The sequence below is a fragment of the Aspergillus eucalypticola genome, assembly GCF_003184535.1.
Source record: "Aspergillus eucalypticola CBS 122712 chromosome Unknown BO83scaffold_29, whole genome shotgun sequence".
NCBI classification, from domain to species: Eukaryota; Fungi; Ascomycota; class Eurotiomycetes; order Eurotiales; family Aspergillaceae; genus Aspergillus; species Aspergillus eucalypticola.
Window position 1 is genome coordinate 405415 of NW_020290303.1, and position 13020 is coordinate 418434.

At 50.4% G+C, this 13020-nt stretch overlaps 3 protein-coding genes across 3 annotated transcripts; 1 reads left to right on the forward strand and 2 right to left on the reverse strand.

Moving 5' to 3' along the window:
* The first annotated feature begins 1142 nt into the window (after positions 1-1142).
* BO83DRAFT_127699 (epsin) lies at positions 1143-3560 on the forward strand. Its single transcript, XM_025526075.1, has 4 exons — positions 1143-1496; positions 1645-1714; positions 1787-2007; positions 2079-3560. Exons 1-4 carry the CDS (start codon positions 1424-1426, stop codon positions 3455-3457), a joined length of 1743 nt encoding a protein of 580 aa, XP_025384255.1. The 5' UTR covers positions 1143-1423; the 3' UTR covers positions 3458-3560.
* A 1318-nt stretch (positions 3561-4878) lies between these two features.
* On the reverse strand, positions 4879-8008 carry BO83DRAFT_381760 (putative AAA family ATPase). Its single transcript, XM_025532068.1, has 3 exons — positions 7700-8008; positions 5529-7578; positions 4879-5459 (listed from the first exon to the last, which is right to left on the reverse strand). The coding sequence occupies exons 1-3, from the start codon at positions 7787-7789 to the stop codon at positions 5239-5241; spliced, it is 2361 nt and encodes a 786-aa protein (XP_025384256.1). The 5' UTR covers positions 7790-8008; the 3' UTR covers positions 4879-5238.
* A 1263-nt stretch (positions 8009-9271) lies between these two features.
* Positions 9272-10879, reverse strand: mrsA (putative mitochondrial carrier protein; the record flags this gene model as incomplete). The annotated part of the gene is made up of 8 exons (XM_025532942.1): positions 9272-9323; positions 9413-9857; positions 9926-9982; positions 10045-10137; positions 10209-10341; positions 10458-10493; positions 10568-10637; positions 10842-10879. The coding sequence occupies 8 exons, from the start codon at positions 10877-10879 to the stop codon at positions 9272-9274; spliced, it is 924 nt and encodes a 307-aa protein (XP_025384257.1).
* Between the last annotated feature and the right edge of the window lie 2141 nt (positions 10880-13020).

Sequence of the window (13020 nt, forward strand, 5' to 3'; positions counted from 1 at the left end):
AGATTCTGGATGAATCATCAGTTAGTAGTAAGTTAGTTACTTTGCAGGGCAGCAAGGGTTCTGCTGGTCAGGAACGTGTTTTGGGGGGTAAAGAGAGGGGACTGCTGCAGTGACCCGGCCGATGACGTCGGTGGATACTTCCTACTATTTATATAATACCCAGATGAATTATTATTCTATGTTTTTTACAGTATGTGCTGGTTAACCCACGGCCTATACTGTAAGAATAATTCGTACTGTAGCGGCAAGAGTAATAATATAAACACCGCCCCAGAACCAAGGTGGCAAGAATCACCAATCATCGTCGGACGGTGTAGGTAGGTAGGATTTGTCCGGAAGGCGAGGAACTAAACAGATGGTGTCATTTTGAAGAAATTCTGCCATGGTCTGATTGATACTTGACTACTTTTGTCACTGTCTCCATCTTTCTCTTGTCGTGGACCCTTTTTTTCTTTTCCCTCCCTTCTTCTACTTCACTATAGTCAGTACATTATAGTACCTGATCAGTACCCAAGCCCTCAATTATCTCCCTCCAACTCTCCATCCCTTATTCCTCTCCCCCGGATTTTCGATTTCCATTTTTCCATTGTCAAATATCCAATTTGGGTTCTTCAACCCTTCGAACCCCTCTGGAAACGAATTGGGCAAAAGAGAAGAAAACAAAAGTAAAACGGTAGTGGTTTGGATAAACTTTGGCTGGTTTGAGGCTTGCGTCGTCATCTCCCGGTGTGAGTGCCCACCACAACTGACTCTCTCTCTTTCTTTCCATCTGGTACAATCAACATCAATCCCTCTCTCTCTCTTTCTCCATCCATTTGAACAGTCTTCCTGGAACCCTCTCCATTCCCATCCCATTCCCATTCTCTATCTCTCTGTCTCTCTCCATTCCCTCCTTGTCCCGTTGTGCAAGCGATCATCATCCATCTCTCTTCCCCCTGTTTTTCTGTTTAATTAAAATAACTAGTTAACTACTGGTGTGTATCCGGCTTACATACTCCGCCGGAGTTCCTCTTCAGTTCAGCCACTCGCCAGACTCCCCCGACCTTAACGCCTTAAACAGCCACCAACTGACTGACTGTTCCTACTACTCTCTCTCACCTTGACCTCCTCGTCCTCCTCTTTCACCTCTACCACCTCTACTACTACTTCTCACTCCCCATCATCCTCCCCACTTTCACCGCGCGATAAGGAGAGACGGGCTGGCTCTGCTCCCATCGCACTTACCTCCCCAAATCTCTCTCTTTTCCCCCCTCCCCAGTCATCGCCCGTGTGTCGCGCGTTCCCGTCCACTTCCCCCCCGCGAAGGGATTGAAGTCCGAGTCCGTCATTGCGAGGGTCCAGTTCCCGCAATTACAACCTCCATCCCCCACGCCACATACACCACCTACAATCAACCTCACCCCCTATCCACCAACCCGCCACAATGTCCAAAGTCGTGCGCAGTGTCAAGAACGTGACCAAAGGTTATTCTTCTGTTCAGGTCAAAGTTCGAAATGGTACGTCTCCGTCTGTTCCTTCGGTCCGGGGTTTCTTGGGGTTCTTCGCAGTCGGGCATCATGCTACGGTGTCGGTCGGCACGGTATCCCTGACAATGGACGGATCTGACATTCGGACTCTGCTAACATGTGACTTCCCTCCGTACAGCCACAAGTAATGACCCCTGGGGCCCTACGGGGACCGAAATGGCAGAGATTGCTGCCTTGACGTTCAGCAGGTAGGCCCACTTACTCCCCGCCACTGGCTCCCGTGGTCCTCGACCGAAGCTGATGCCGGTGTAATCATCTAGCCCGACCGATTTCTACGAGATCATGGATATGCTGGATAAGCGCTTGAACGACAAGGGCAAGAACTGGCGCCACGTACTCAAGTCATTGAAGGTCCTCGATTACTGTCTACACGAAGGTTCCGAGTTGGTCGTCACCTGGGCCCGAAAGAACGTCTACATCATCAAGACCTTGCGCGAGTTCCAATACGTTGATGAGGATGGTCGAGATGTTGGTCAAAATGGTAGGCTCCCCCTATGCCGTGGTTTTGCTTCCCCCCCGAATCCATGTGGTGGCTAACTCGTCCCTGGGCAGTCCGTGTTGCCGCCAAGGAACTTACATCCCTCATTATGGACGAAGATAGACTGCGCAGTGAGCGCTCCGACCGCAAGTTGTGGAAGTCCCGTGTGAGCGGACTCGATGACCAAGGCTATGGGCAGGAACCGCCGCGCCGTGAGCGGCGCGAGCGTCGCCGTGCGACCAACGATGACGAGGATGCCGAGTATCGGTTGGCCATTGAGGCAAGCAAGTACGAAGCCGAGGAAGAACGCAAGCGCCGCGCCAAGGAGGCTGGCGCCGAGGATGACGAGGACCTGGCTCGGGCGATCAAGCTCAGCAAGGAAGAGGAAGAGCTGCGCAAGCGCGAGTTGGAGGAGAGCAATGCGCAGTCGCTCTTTGACGACACTCCTGTGCCGACTGCCCAGGCACAGCCCACTGGCTACAACCAGGGCTATCAGCAGCAGAACGCCGTCGACTGGTTCGGCAACCCCATCAATCCTCAACAACCCCTGACCACGGGCTACCTGAACAACCAATATGCGCAGCCCACTGGATTCCAGGGACAGATGACGGGTATGCCCAACGGATACGCCAATGGATTCCAGGGCCAACCCTCCGCATTTGATCAGAACCCCTATGGACAGCAGCAACAGCAGAACTTCCTGCAGCCGCAAGCAACGCTCCAACCGCAACACACTGCCTTCAATGCCAACAACCCTTGGGGCGCTCCCGGCAGCACCGACTTCTTTTCCCAGCAGCAACAGCAACAGCAACAGCCGCAACAGCACCAACAGTTCCAGAATCAGCAACCGCAGGACAACTTCCTGTCGACCGGCACCAACAACCCATGGGCCACTAACCAGCAATCGGCGGACGCGCTGAAGCCCATGCCCACTGGATCCAATAACCCATTTGCGCAGCGTACGCAGCAGCAGTTCCAGCCTAAGCCCGCACAGACTGGGCCCCCGTCCTTGAACACGCTGGCCGAAGAGCGAGCCACCACTTCGTTCAACCCAATTGCCAACTTTCAGTCCCCACAGAACCTTGCACCGCCACAGCAGAGCTTCGGACCTCCGAAGAGCACACCCCCGCAAATGCAAGATCCGCACCGCGCCCAGCTCAATGCGCTGCTGGCGTCCGGCGAAGGCCAGGACACTTTTGGCAACACTGGCGATCTGCGTATTCCTGCGCAGCACACCGCTCCTGGTACATTTGTCAACTCCGCTGGTCAGGGTTTGGATCGGTTACGGGCAACACGCACCGGCAACAACCCTTTCTTCGGCCAGCAGCCGCAGCAGCAGCAGCAGCAATTTGTGCCGCAGCAGACGGGCTTTGCACAGCCAGCCAACAACCCTTGGGGCGGACAACAGGCGTACCATCAACCTCAGCAGGGTGGCAGTTTGATAGACCTGTAGAAAGAGGTGATGCTACGCGGTTGGGAGAGAGGTTCGTGATGGTTTTTTTTTTTTTTTTTTTTTTTTTTTTTGACATATCTAGCCTGATCAGGCTTGGGTTTTTATGTTTTTTATCATTCCATTTCTTGCTAGCTGCAGTTGTAGGAGTCGAATCCGGATACCAATTTTTCTTGTTTTGTGATGCACGTCTCGACATCTTTTACAGATGGTTGCCACGCTGGTCTACCAGAGGCACTTCTTTCACCTACGAAACACCCCCGTCTCGGCTCTCGAGATCACCACCACCACGATATTTCCTTACACCATGCAAATCAATCAATCAATCTCTGCCTCGCACTTATCATTCCCTTTGTCCATCCGTGACCGCTTATCTCCACGCACGCTGATTCATCTATATGTCTGTCCTCTGACCTCACCTCTATGCACGGAATTCTATATACCCTGTTCTTTTCTTTTTCTTCCCACGAATGACTTTGATCTTGAATATTTCTTCTCTCTCATTCTCGCACTCATTTTATTCTACTCCTGTTCCTTTATTACTCTCTTCACATTTTATACGATATCGTCTTTTAGTTCTCTCTATTCTGGTAGATACTTTTTTCTTTCTTCTATCTAATCTAGGTTAGGTTAGGTTAGCATAGCTTAGGTTAGAATTCAAATGGATTATATATGACGATGAAAATCTCGGTTAGTAGTAGTAGTAGTAGTAGTAGGATTGTTCTTGAACTGGTTCTTGTTTGCTTGCCTGCCTGCTTGCTTGCTTTTCTTAGCTTGGAATAAACTACTACAGTAACATTACGCTACATAGTATCGATCATTTCTACTGCTACTAGCTAAGTTCAGTTAGTAGTACTGTTAGTAATAGTTGGAATTCAAATACATAGTTATAATAAGTATTAGTTACTAGTTAGTTAGTTAGATAGTACTTACTTAAGTTTCCTTAACACAATCCCCAACTCATAGTTAATGGACCCTTAAAATACTAGTTCTAACTACTAAATAGTTTACTACTTAGTAGTAGTAGTAGTAGTAGTTAAGTTTTACTTTGTACCTGGTCCTTATTGCAACAACTTATTCATCTTTTTTATAAAAAATCATAGAATACTTATAGCAAGCAAAGGTAGTAGTATTGTTTGTACTTATATTTTTTTTGTTGGTAATGTTAATAATGAATTACTTGAATATTAGGTATATAGATCATTTACTACTACTACTACTTACCACTAAGAAGTTGAGTGATGATGTTATAATGGAATTGATGTTACATCCCTGTGTTACAACTATCTACATCATTTACCCCCTTCCTCTCTCTCTCTCTCCTCTTTGATACTTGGTTCTGGATGAAAAAGAGGGGAAGAGATGATGAACCATTACTTCAGCTACTACAATTCGTAGTCTACCAATTGGTTGCATTGCATTGCATCGAGCTTTGAATTTTGATTCTTGGATTTGAATTCTGATCGATGGAACCCGGATGAAACGCTGACATCCCACACACACACGCAAACATACACACACGCGCCCCTTACCAAATGACCTAACCTAACCTACCCCATACCTATAAGCAATGCATTCATTCCCAAGAGAAGAAAAAAAAAAGAACACCCCGCCCGAACCAGAACATTTCATATCATACCCATACCATACCGTATCGTTATCCAACATGAGACATAAAACCTACCCCTGTCCTGGCACACCATGTATCCCATAGCAGCCGGTTACGCCAGACAAATGACGAGCAAAATAAAGCCGTGACATTAAGGCTAGAACAGCCAAAAAGATTATCCTCCCCGCTCTCCAAACTGTCTAGCCCATTCTTCGTATTCTTGTAACCCTTCCCTGCTCACACTAGGACGGATAGAAAGTAAGCTCGCCTGGAAGTCCTGAAACCGTATTGGCCGGATCTGGTCCATAGGGGTGTGCAGGAGCGCTTCGCCTAGGTTACGGAGAGGACCCATGGCTGCGTCTTTGGCGAGGGCGGTCATGTCGGAGCCTGAGAAACCTGTTCATATAGCCGTTAGTATCTGTAGTCCAATGTATACATGTAGTGTGAGCTGCAAAAGTTGCCTACCTTCGGTAACTTGAACCAGAACTTCAATATCCTCGTCGGAAAGTTCATGGATTTGGTGACTGAGTAATTTCCGTAGTTGTTGTTCGCGAACGTCATGCTCCGGGAGAGGGATGTATTGTCGACGCACGAATCGACGACGCGCAGCTTCGTCAATATCCCAGGGCATGTTTGTGGCCGCGAGGACGAGCACGCGGCTGGCGTCACCGATTTTCTTGTCCTTTTGCTCGCGACCGGCTGCTGCACGCTGCAGGTCAGACCATTGGATGAGAAATTCCGTCTTCGAACGCCGGGAGGCTTCGTTCTCGGTTCCTGATGACCGGGCGGAGAGCAACGAATCGATCTCGTCGACGAAGATGATGGATGGTGCAAGGGCCTTGGCGAGTCCGAAGAGAGCACGTACGAGCTTCTCGCTCTCACCATGCCATTTGGAAGTCAGTGTCGATGCGGAGACGGAGAAGAAAGTCGACTTGGATTCCGTAGCGACTGCGCGCGCCAGCATCGTCTTGCCCGTTCCTGGAGGCCCGAAGAGAAGCATACCACGGGCAGGCTCCCGTAGTCCGGAGAAGAGATCCGGTCGGAGGAATGGGTAGACAACGGCTTCTTTCAGCGCCTTTTTGGCGCCATCTAGACCTGCTATATCGTCCCAATGAACTTCGTCGCCGCGGACTACTATATCGTTCAGGATCTGTCGAGCAGCAGTGACGTCTACCCCCTTGGGAAGCCTGTTCAATATATCCAAATACATATCGTCCTCGTCTTCTCCAGCATCTTCCTCCTCTGGCTCGGTAGACTTAGGGCCCAGCGATTCCGGATCACTCGACGGTGGCGTTATGGTCCGCTTGAGCTGTGGTGTTGGTCGGACCGGACTGTTGCCTGATAACGCCATACGATCTAAACCTGGAACCAATGCATCCTCTGTAGATGATGTGGGGGCGAGGCGGGGACGCGATGTTGACTTAGTCGGTGGCCGACTTAAGCGCTCCGTGGGTTCAACAGACCGTCGGGGGGAAGATGAAGTTGGATTGGCCGACCTCAATGCTACCGGCTTGGGCTTAACAGATGGCTTCGGCGGAGGCTGCGAACGAACGGCGTCTTTCGCATCAGGTCCTGCGGAGGCGGACTGCGAACGAGCAGACGACCGCAACTGACTCTCCGCAGTTGGGGTGCGAGACGCGGAGACTGTCGGTGTCGTCGAAGGAGTGCTCGATGCCGACTTCTTCGCAGGCGACCGCCGGACAGGCTGATCCGACACGCGGGGCTTTCGTCCGGTGCGACGGCTATCGGGATCGTCTGTTGGTGGATTCGATGCTTTCCGCGGGACATGCCCATCTCCAGAATGGGCGCGAAGGGGTGCCGGCTCCCTTCGAAAGCTGGGGTCATTGGAGGTGCTCTGGCGGGAGGACGCGAGAGCAGCATCGCTGGCGGTCTTGTCGGGCGAAGAGGGAGTGTTGTAGATACTCCCCCAGGCCAGCCCAGCGGCCTGAGAAGCTGCGGCCGGCCGCAGCTCTCTCCGTCGGGAGGTGTCTTTCTTCTTGCCCAATTTTTTGAAATCACTAGTACGCAGGGTGAACGGCATGATCTTCCGGCGCTCGGGACTAGGGGTGCGGGAGTCCGTTTTGCCCGAGGAATGCGACTGGGTGCGCTGAGCGGGGATGGGGATGGGGATGGGCCGGGACGAAGCCGCGGCGCTGGGTAGAAGATCGCTCCTAATGGAGTCGGAGCTGACGGTGGTGGACGGGGGCGGGCGACCGGGGATAGTGGGGGGTTTAGAGAGATCGGTATATCCGACCGCGGGGACGGTGCCGTCACCAATCCAGCCCGGTGTGGTTCGAGGAGGCGATCGACCGGCGGAATCCTTTCTGCTTTCGCGGAGGGCCTGCAGGAGATCGACCCGCTCGCGGCATTGAAGCTCGAGCTGGCGGATGGACTCTTGAAGGGCACGTTCGGTCTCGTTTTTGGGAGTGTACTTGGAGGGGACACGATAAGCGTTGTGATAGTAGATCGTTTCCAGGGCGGAGCGCCAAGATCTCAAGGCTTCCTCTTCATTTTGCTGTTTTTGCCGATCGGGGCAGGTAAGTATTAGTGTGGAAGGGAGAGAGGGGGTCTGTGAGAAGGCAAAGGAGAAATGGGGGGGAGGAAGCAGTGGAAGGTAGCATTGAGTAGTCACGAACCTGGCCTTCAAAGTAGACGGCAGTGGAGCACATCAGGTAGCAGTCATCGTAGGTCTTCTGGAGGGAAGACGCCGGCTTGGGGCGCATCATGCATCCAGCGCTGGGGAAAAGGCGGAATGTGCAGGACCCGCCCGCAAGATGAGAGGATAAGGATGAGAGTGAAGATGAGGGGAGAAGAAGAGGAGAGAAGAGGAAGAGGAGGGAGAGGGGGTGGGAGGAACGAGAGTATGCGATCAATTGAATGACAAGAAGATAGAAACACTCTCAAGCATGGGAGGGAACGTTAAGAAGTAAGAAGTCATAAGTAACGAGGAAAAGAAAAGTGCCAGAAAGAAGCAAGGAAAGAGAAGCAGCAGCAGAACGACAGAATCCGGCGGCGGTTTTGCCCTCCCCAGTTTTCTGCGTGACGTCGTTGGTTACCGGCTTTGGCGGCCATGCGGTTTTGCTTGGGAATCGCCCCTCGAGAACCCCCCCCAGAGTCACTACAACTTCATTTATTCCATTCATATCATGTCTCACCGTGTCTCGGAAGCTGATTCATGCACCCAAAAAGATTTCTGAACAGGTGTAGATGGATAAATAGATAGATAGATAGTATGGTCATCCCGGTCCTCTATAGCGTACATACAGAAACATCCGCATCCAACCCGACAGATGCGCAAAGTTGTATCCGAACATTAAAAATTGGGGGCACAAAATAAGAAAGACGTCCAACCAGAACTACTTATGAAAATGCAACTCGAGGATCAACCAGAAGAAGTGAAAAAAAACATATAGGAAACTCGTCCAGATGTTCCCCTGCATGCCAACGCCAGTAGTAACGCGATTGAAGCACGAATTGAAACATACGCCGGGCCCTTCTTTTTGCTCAGGGCCCAGATCCAAGCACTCAAATCAATAATAAAGAACAAGCAGCACTCACCAACATCCCGGGAGGCTTGAATTCATCGTCCATCAAGCCCAGCCATCAGCACCCTGTTCATAACAGATAAATACACGTCAGAAGGTTAAGGTTCCCCATTCGGAGTCGGTCAAGGATCCCTCCTCCTTTCCTGGTCCGTTCTCTATTTCGTGATCGCCCGGGCTTGCGTTAATTAAGTCCGAGAGCCTCGGCGGTTGGCGCAATCCCCCCGACGAACGAGAACAAGAGCAGACGGAAAAAGAAGAGGAAGGGAGAAAGGAAGAGGAGGTCAAGGAGAAGGGGATGATAGCTGCAGAAAGCTTCAACCCGCCCGTAGCTCAGTTGAGCTCATTTCAGCCTGCAGCGCTCGATCGGGTCCGTCCTGCGCACGTGATGCTCGCAAAGGACGAAGATTTTGTTTTGTTCTGTTTTTGACTGCTTGTTCAACAAGACTATCTTTTCTCTTTCGTTTCGTTTCTTTTCTTTTTTCTGTTTTGTTTTTGGTCGGGCTTTCTTCCTATTCATGTGACTAATGGTTTCTTGGGGAATGGGTCTTTTTTTTTCTTGGGTCCGCGGACGAGTCAGGTCGGAACCAGAGGTCAAAAAGGGTCGCTGAGCTGGATTGTGTCGGATTCATGCGATCGGGTCGTTAGCTAAAGCCGTGCTTGCATCTAGCTGTCCACCTGGCCCTTGAAGTAGGCCTTGGCCATCTCATACGAGGTCCTGTAGAATTGCGTCAGCAACCGTTTTCAATGCGCAAGCGTCGAGGGTAATTTTGGAATGGGACCGTCGGAAGTTGCAAGGAAACTCACCAGCAAATGGCAGTGCTGGGCATGGTAGAGATAATGCGGGGGCCAGCGCCACGCAGGAATCCCTTCCAGCCAAACTGCCGCTTGATAATGGCCGCAGCGTTGAACAGACCCTTGGCCGACCGAATCTCCTCGTTCTGGGCCAGCCCTCGGGTCTGCAGCAGCGTCTTCACAACGTCAAGCGGGGTGGTGATACCGGCGGCGAATGCACCCGCCAGACCTCCCGCCATGCAGTGCGTGAACGGGTCGTAATCCTGCGACGGGTTCATGACCTTGGAGATGGACTCGTAGGCGACAAACTGAGTGGCGGTGAAAGGCACCGTCATGCAAAGCGTAGTGGGATAGGATACGTAGAACGCCTGGAGACCCTCCGCCTTGTAGACGGAGCGGGCGCATTGAAGGATACTCTTGTGTACCGAGCCATGGACCTGCATGCGTTGCTTGATGACTGCTTCAGTTAGCCAACACCCCAAAAACAGACTAAGAAGGATGGAGCGCAAATGGCGCAGTACTCACCATCGAAGGGGTTCATCAAGGCGTCGCTAGCAATGGTTGCGGACGCACCGCTCAGCGCTTGGCATCGTCAGCAATTGCACCAAAATCATCGCACCTCCAAGCGAAACACCAAAACCTACCAGCTGCTACCGGGTGGTGTCCATCGTCCACGTTTCCACCGGCCATCTCCTTAACCACCTCGTATGTACCAAAGTAAACGGCATGAGCCGGACCTAGAAATTCACCCAGTCAACCTCCGCCGCGATAGCACCCACAACGGCGCGCCCGAAATTGTCGCACTCACCAGCACCAACGATAACACTCGAGACGCCCTTCCATAGCGTCCTCCAGCCTTCAATCCGGTAGATGGTCGAAACCGCATTAGTCAAGCCTGTGTAGAGCCCGCCGTTCGAGGGATGCAGGATTTGCATGCGTGTCTGTACGAACCCCACCATTAGCCCACCGCACCCGCAAAGTCCAACAGAAGAGATGAAGCGATCAATCTCCAGCACCTCCAACCCATCTCAAACTTCCCCTACAATCATCAACGTACCTTCAGCAAGTCGACCGGATACATAACAGAGTGTTCCTAGAACAACCAAGCACCCATTAGCACAACCACCGAAACCCAGTCACCAGTTCACCACGGGTCTTTCCACATACTGCTATTCCTGCAAAAGCGCCAGCCAGCATATTCCGGCCTAAGCCGTAGTTCGAGGGGAGGGCTTCATAGCTATTATCAGATTGGAGCGTTAGCTGCGGATTCCAATACCGAAAGCAGATCGTTGCCAGATAACGCTCCGGAAAATGCAATAAAATCGGACAGCGCAGTCAATCGCAGGGTATATCTGCTGACGAGATAGTCCCTGCAGATAGCCTTGCGCGAACAAGCGAAATCGCCACTAATACGAAGGAGAAAATAACACGGTCGACATACTCGTATTCCTGCCCGGGAATCTGCTCGGGAGACGCCATGGAGCTTGATTGGTTTGGTATCACAGCTGCTGTCGCTAGAGAAAGAGGCGATTTTATATTCTTCAGAAGAAGAATCGAATATCAGACAGCTCGGGGGGGAATGGTCGAGCTTGGGAGTGTGGAGGTACTTGGTCGAGGATGGAAATGCCGACGCAGAAAAACGGACTTGCGGAGCGGAGAGGAAGCCGGACTCCGAGAGGAAGAATATCGGGCGGAAGGGGAGGGAGCGAGACGGAGGGGAGGCGAGGAGAGAAGGTAGAATCAGCCCGATTACAAGACGGGGAGGAAGAAGTTATTCAATGCCTCAGAGGGAGGGGAGTAGAGGAGAAAGGTGAGAGGAGGAGAGCAGAGGACGGACTGGCGAAAGATAGGAAATAATAATCTTTCTGGACAGTCGGGAATTTCTTGCTGCTGAAGGTGAACTAAAGGAGCAAAGCAAGTCCCGGGTCATTAATACCGTTTGGAGGTGGTTTCAGCCTGTTTCACCGGGCCGAATCCCCGCGTGGATGCAGCTGTTGAAGAGGTATTGAGTATGTATCAGTCAGTATGCACGACAGTCCCGCCCGGAGCAGCAGTAATTTATTTGTTAGTTAGTTAACTTAATTCAGCTTTCTCATAACTAAACTACTCCCAAGTAAGTAGTAGATAGATAGTAGGTAAGACAGTCATAGGTAAACAGATTGATTGAGGGAGAAATTTCACAGGTTCGTCCCTTCGGTAAAAAATATTAATTAGATGGAGAGATTGATAAAATCCAGCCTTGCCTCCCTTCCCTTCCTTCCATCCTGATTCCTTGTGTTTTCTAGCCCGCTTCTCCCCAATTTATCCTTATTCCAATTTCCACCCACTATGCCTATCCTCCGCATGATAAACTAAACCTCATTATTATCTAACTTACCTACTAAAGGTGTTCCTCGGAAATACTAAAGAATTTCCATCTTTACTTTTTTTTTTCCCACCTGCCTTGCACACAGACAGACACACACACGCACACACACACACAGACTGACTATCTACCTGCTGAATCAGCATCCCCGACCTAGACTGCCTTTAGACAACCTACCTTACTAACGAACCTCCAAAGTACCTAGGCAAAACTAACTACGACAGATCCGATGACGGAGCCCCATCTCCTTATGGAACCCAACCGACTACTCCGTACTCTTGAATAATGAATAATGAATATTTTTTTCGCCCCGATCCGAGGCATCCATCCTCCCAGCATAAAAAGATAATAAAAATCCAATTAAATATTTATTTCACTTCATTCCAATTACTTAATCTAATTACCTGGAAAACAAAAAAACCTTTCCCCGGCACGAAGCGAACAGACTATGTATTACTCCGACATTAAGTAGATGGGGGGATCATGGAAACACTAAACTAAGAAAGTAAGTACGTAGTAACTAAAGCAAACCGCCGAAGCACGGAGGAATCAATCAATCAGTCAGTCAAAAACTTCGGCACGGCACACCGCGGCGCCGCATGCCAGCCTGTGCAGATGATCTCTTTTTCTTTTTTTTTTTTTTTCTTTTTTTTTCTTCCTTCCTTTCCTCTTGGGGTGGGCCAGCCAGCGAGCGGATTTGGCTTATCTGATTGATTAACACTTTCCACTACTTTTGGATATGTTCTAGAATAAGTTTTTCCTCTATTAATTTTCTTTGCCACGGGTGTTTTTTGGGGTTGCTGGCTCGGGGTTAAGTTCCTATTATGGATATTCCTCTCTTTTTCATCTAATTTACTCTTTTCAATAGGAAAGTATACGGAGTATGCCAGGCTCGGGGATACTGTAATGCAAAGCAAGGCTAAAATAGTAGAGGACATCTAGTTGGCACCGTTGGCTGTTGGGGATTTGGCTCTTGGCGTTTGACACTACTACTACTACTTACTAGATAAGTTAAGGTAACTGGCTAGTAAACTAGTATCTAGCGGATCATCGCTGACTGATTGACTTGCTACGTGGGATCAATCAGTGTAGGAGGTTGATTCGGTGTACAATTTTCGCAGTTCTTCATTTTCTCCACCAGTACCGAGATTTCCATTCTATGGCTAGTCAGACTAGCTGGTGCATAAGCATAGATACCTTGCAGTTGTAATAGTTGTTAACTGTAATCCTCCGTATAAGGCATCTACCTACTCGG